Below are 5,698 nucleotides of genomic sequence, written 5' to 3' on the forward strand. Positions count from 1 at the left end.
AATCAAAACACACAGACACTTTTCTCTTTACATTATTTATTTAAACCAAAGCAGCAACGGCTTTCCAACAGACAATCAAGGGGGAAACAATTGCTACGACTCCCCTCATGTAAACTTGTGTTTCAAGAAGTAAAGAAATGACATACAGTAACCAGTCAAAAATATTCCATTTAGTAGGAAGTTACATGATAACCATTACAACCTTCTTCATTTGTGTGTGAAGACAATTGATTATGAAAGGAATCAACTGTCAATATACAGAAAAATAGCACATTTTTGCGACATAGAAACCCATAATTTACCAATGTTTGAGAAACGATAACAAGCCATGAGTAGTAATACTTACAGTAAGATGAAGCCCCCTTATTGTCTCCGCCCGTGTGACTCATATCTCAACAATGACAGACATATACAAGGAAAGAGATTAAAGTACCAAGTGCAATTAACAGTACAAAATAATTTGCCACCTCACCAAGAGAAACAATTTTGAGAGAACTGTAGAGAAGGATTTTGTAAACGGATTGATTTCAAAAAAGGACCGATTGATTGGTCAATGTTGTGTGAATGTGTTTTCAGTGCAATGGTTTGGGTTCACCCCCGACTCCCCCGGCGAGACGATAAACCACGAGGCTGACTTCATGTGCCAGGCTGTCAGCGCTCTCCTGAAACACAAATATGTATCAAGCGAATAAAAAGCAAGAAAGGATAGGAAGAAAGTACAAAAGAGAACCACAAATAAATTCTCACCTGTGTTTCTGCCTCGGCGTAAACTCTCACCACGTCCTCGGTGCCGGAGGGTCTCACAAAGGAGCGGGCCTGTCTGTAATTCTTCACTAAACTGTCGATGGCCTCCTGCAGTCCCGCTGGACTCACCGCCCGCCTCTCTGCGTCTGTTGTGTCGATCACCCTGCGGTCGGACACCTACAGAAAACAAATACAGCCGTCTATGATCTGCTTATGTACAACATATTTGTATGGAAGTGGCACTGATGGGAGTACAGATTATGTACGAAACAGCAAAAGGGGTTAAAGTAGCGCGCGCGCACACACACACACACACACACACACACACACACACACACACACACACACACACACACACACACACACACACACACACACACCCTGAAGTCTTTGAAAGCGTCTTTGAGCGAGACACTGAAACCCTACTAGGTCTAGTGTTACTGCAGTCACAGGTATATCACATTTAAGTACTTTTTATTGACTATAAAAAGATATTTTAAGGTGAAATTTAAGGACTCAAAATGAATGTCATGCTTGGGCAAGAAAAGAAGTAAAGAAACAACAATAAAGCTGCAATTTAAAAACAGCTATTATATTAAAAAACATCTCTCAGAAGCAGCTATTCAGGATGTGAAGTTTGATAGAGAACTTAATCTAGTTCTAGGCACTTTTTAATTTTTTTAATATAATACATCCATTCAACTACTAATTTGTCCTATAATTCAAGGACTTTCAAGGCCTGTTTTGTAGCAAATCTTGCACGTTGAGAGAGGCAATGAACAACAATTTCCCCACAGGATTCACTGTCAGAAACATCATACATTATAAAACATTCATTAATGACTACCTTCACTTTGAGCTGCCTGTTTGGCAGGTCACTGTAGATGGCGTCCCACTGCTGGATAGTCATACCCTTGATGGCTAATATGGCTTCGATCAGCAGCATGTCAGAAATGGCATCACCTACAGTCTTTAGAAGATAAAAACATCAAAGTAACTCATCGGAACTTGCGAGTGAGTGTGTAAAAACACTGGTTCAACGGCTCGGTGAAATGTTTTAGTGTGCGTGTCCACCTGGTTGATGACGTTGATAGTGTTCTGCAGCAGGAGAGCGGCTCTCTTCTTCTCGTCGATGGTGCTGGAGTTCTCAGCAAGCTGCTGGATCTTCTCTTCAGCTGCCTTACTGAACAACACCTGACGGCAACACAAACACGGCTCAACACATCGCATAATGTTGAAAATGACCAATTCACATGTAGCACCGGGTATACTACAACCCTGACACAGAAAAGAATAGCTTTCTGGTGCTTTATGTGAACTATTTAAGTGAGTCTGATCTACTCACAGTTCCATGACCGTTGGCCTCGAAGTACACACCAATATCAAACTCCTGGGCTGCATGATGAAGGTGCTTCACTCCAGTTTTAGTACACCTCACGATCACCTAAATCACACGAAGTTAGTGTGAAATTATTCATATTTTAAAAAAAGAAACAAAGAAAAGAAACACACTCCAGTTTTCTCACCTTCATAGTGTCTTCCAAATAGTTTGTAGAGCTCCCGTTAGCATATGCGGTTTGCACCACCGCTATCTCCAAGTCTAGACCCGCCTGTATGAACAGAAACACACATTTTACATTGAAATGTTTGCGTACATGTGCTTACTTATTGTTGTTCGTACTTGAGAGTGTACCTGTGTGAGCAGCTCTTTAAGGAAAGTGCTGATGAGAGTAGCGACTTTGTCTCCATCCAGCAGGTGAAACCTTCCTTCAGAGTCAGCGTAGTAGTAAACTATCCGGTCAGCGTCACCATCAAAGGAACAGCAACGCTCCCCTGGGTTCATCTTAATGCCTTTACAGAGAGTGAGAAGAGGAGAGAGAGAGAGAAATGCAAGGGAAAGTGGTAAATTCGACACTTGGCTACATCTATTAGGGACACAGAAATTGGCATGGATGTCATTTAAAGTGAGTGTAAGACCAAACTTTGTTGGCAATTTGTAGATTAATAGTCTCCATCCTGTGGTCAAACATTGCATCTGTGATTTCACGTAACATAAGCCATTGTCAATCTATTTATGATACTATACTTAGTAAGCAGATAAAAAGTATTTCTCCTTTTGAGACGCATCATTTCCATCTGCTTCACAACATATATGGCTTTTTCTGAAAGGTCTAGAGAGCGCAGTCGCACCTGTTGGAGGTTTTTGCTGCACTTTGACAAAGTCAGCCCCACACAAGTGGTTGAGCTTCCCTTTACTGCCGTCGTTGAACAGCGATATATGCAGCTCCTTCTTCAGGTGACCCTCCATCTCGCGCACCTTTAGTGCCCCAATACCATTCGCGCCGTCAACAGAGAGGTGCTTCTGGTCGTCCGTACAGTTGGACGCCTACCAGAGAGGTGAGAAAAAGATGGAAGAAAAGCAGTGATTCCTAGATGGTAGGATATATTTAAAAAAAACACAACCTACACAAACACGGCAAAATGTACGAGGGCTTGATGAAGTCACAGCAACATATGACACAGCCTTACATTCTTTGAGAGCTGAATGAAAGCTTGGCAGAGTTTCTTATAGTATCCTTCCACTGTGGCCTCTCCGTATTTACCCTGTGTGTTCTGACAGCAAACCATGTAGTGGAGCTGCGGGGTGGTCACCAAACCATAGTCTGATGGAATCACATGAGAGAGTCAGATAAGGTGCAAAATTAGAGGAAAAGAAAGTGTAGAAATTAATATAAACTAAGTAAATGGATAAATTAGTTTAATAGGTGAGTATGTAGTTTAATTAACCGCACCTTTGCTGTGACCACCGAGTGCAGATACTCCATCCAAGACTGCCTGTGAAAGGCTGGCACTGCTGCTTCTATAGTTAGAGGACACATCATTATAATATAATATGATCATTTGCTGCCACAGCAAGTATTAATAACTACTAAAAAGCATAACAAGTGCAGGATAGTGTATCCTTCTGCAACTGTATCTATGAAATCCAAACAACTAATGACTCAAAAGATCATATACCTGGTGTCTTTTCCCACAAACACGTTCGCCTCCTGGCTCATGTTTACAGCCTCCTTCTCTATAATGACCTTCAGCGCAGCGAGCAAATCTTCCTGCTCAGCGTTGGCCAGCTGGGTGGCGTAGCCCTCCCAAGTCGGCGTCACCATCTCCCCCATGGGGTCAACCAGCTTCACCCCGTTGTCCTCCTGCACAAGTGCAGATATAAAGGGAGAGGCAGGAAGAAGTTGGAGGTGAGGATAATGATTATGTTGTTTTTAGAGGATTGTTTAAAGTGATAGTATCCCATAAAATGGGCCAAGGGAAATGGAGAGGTGGAACATGTCAATTTTCAACATTCAACAACATTGTGAGGTCAAATAAACAAGGTCATGACAGGAAAATAAACCCAATAATCTCCACATAGAATACAAATGTAATCATAGATCTATGGCAAAGAGAAGTTAACATTTCTCACCTCAGGGTTGTGTGAGGCAGTGACCATGACTCCGATAGTGGCTTTGGTCTTTTTGGAGCGGAGAGTGGCCAGCAGTCCCATCCTGAACATGATGTGGTCCAGCTGTTTGGCGTTGGTCCTGAAACCTGCGGTACCATACTGCAAAACCAACCCTGCAGGCTTTGGGTGCACACCGGACTGCTTTGATATTTCCTGAAACTGGGCCATCACTGTAACACATTACAAAGACACAGCACACAGACAGGTCAGTGGTGGAAGAAGTATTAAGGTCGAATACAAAATTATTTTTTGAAATAAAATTAATTAATTGGTATTTTCACCATCAATGTATGCATAGTATCACAAGTAAAAGTAGGCTTCTTGTTTTAATGTAGCAGAATGACCCTTGTCACAGTTATATCATCAGATTATTTTTATTACTTTATGCTACTATCATTACTGCATAAATAAGCATTTTTGATGTTGAAAGGTTGAGTCTGAGCAAATTCTTTTAACATACACAAACATAATAAACATGTCTTATTCCAGGCTAAAACGTCTAGTGAAACACCGCCTAGCCAAGCTTTCGTATAACATGTCAACAGGACAAGATGAGGGCAAAGTTTGCACTAAATCACAGCAGCAGTCGACTAAACAGAGAAACTCAATAAACTGAATCATATCATTTGAATGACTTGTTAGTGAATTACATTCATAGGCTGAAAAAACATCAACACGCCGTAAAAACGAGTGGCTCCAGCACTGTACGTAAGATAAAACTGCACGTTATAAATGTAAACGCATTAAGTTGTTTTTAATTCACTTACTGTTTTGTTTTCTGGATGTTCAGCACTGAAGTCGTCTGGTCAACGCTTCCTGTTTCTCCGGTTCCTCCTTCCCATTGACGACGTGGCTCCAGTTCCGTGTACGTCACGTGACGCAAGTACGCATAGCGTGCCTTTTCTCCACGCATGAATTCCTTCCATTATAGCCATGAGTATAGTACTCTGATGCAGGGACGCCCTGAACACCACAACTAAGTCAAATCTCTATGCAATTAGATTGTTTTGTTAATTTCCATTTGATACAATACAATAAACCTTCCGGTTAGACCGATTGTATGCTAAATATCTCCTTTGAAAGCATTGATATGCTGTTTTTAGGGCCATAGAGCAACACTATGGAGTCTGGACATATTTAAATCTACTCTGTTTGTTCTTGTCTTGAAAGTATATATAACCCAGCTCTACCTTAGCTGATCTTAACCACACATCTGAAGATTTAGAAAATAGAGGGTCTGCTTATCAGAAAATGTCATGCCGTGCGTGCAAAATCTGTGTGATGCATACATGCAGCAGCACAGTCACCGTCACGATCGTATATTAACCCTTTGGCGCATAGTGATATGAGTTTCTTATATAGTGACTCCCCTTTAAGAGACGTGTGATGCGACGTGTGTGATCCAACCCTGTCCAAGCACCCGCTGGGGGAGGAGAGTCTAGA

The 5,698-nt window shown here is 41.6% G+C and overlaps 1 protein-coding gene across 2 annotated transcripts; it reads right to left on the minus strand.

The window, feature by feature from the left end:
- Positions 1 to 19: 19 nt before the first annotated feature.
- pgm3 (phosphoglucomutase 3) lies at positions 20 to 5,178 on the minus strand. 2 transcript variants are annotated; one of them, XM_029426015.1, is made up of 13 exons: positions 5,023 to 5,178; positions 4,217 to 4,425; positions 3,763 to 3,947; positions 3,537 to 3,604; positions 3,274 to 3,407; positions 2,935 to 3,130; positions 2,438 to 2,595; positions 2,271 to 2,354; positions 2,090 to 2,188; positions 1,819 to 1,938; positions 1,592 to 1,714; positions 748 to 921; positions 20 to 662 (listed from the first exon to the last, which is right to left on the minus strand). In XM_029426015.1, coding segments are annotated over exons 1-13 (1,641 nt in total). In that variant the 5' UTR covers positions 5,024 to 5,178; the 3' UTR covers positions 20 to 572. The 2 variants fall into 2 exon arrangements, with proteins under 2 accessions (XP_029281875.1, XP_029281876.1); XM_029426016.1 differs by lacking the exon at positions 5,023 to 5,178 and adding an exon at positions 4,906 to 5,008.
- Between the last annotated feature and the right edge of the window lie 520 nt (positions 5,179 to 5,698).

This window comes from Cottoperca gobio, chromosome 24, assembly GCF_900634415.1.
Source record: "Cottoperca gobio chromosome 24, fCotGob3.1, whole genome shotgun sequence".
In the NCBI taxonomy this organism is placed as follows: domain Eukaryota; kingdom Metazoa; phylum Chordata; class Actinopteri; order Perciformes; family Bovichtidae; genus Cottoperca; species Cottoperca gobio.

Bases quoted from the DNA above. Each gene is read 5' to 3' on its own strand.
- pgm3 (XM_029426015.1), bottom strand. The intron at 2,596-2,934 runs GTGCGACTGCGC...CTCTCTGTAAAG, and splicing joins GCAGCAAAAACCTCCAACAG to GCATTAAGATGAACCCAGGG. The intron at 1,715-1,818 runs GTGGACACGCAC...TATCTTCTAAAG, and splicing joins CTATCAACGTCATCAACCAG to ACTGTAGGTGATGCCATTTC.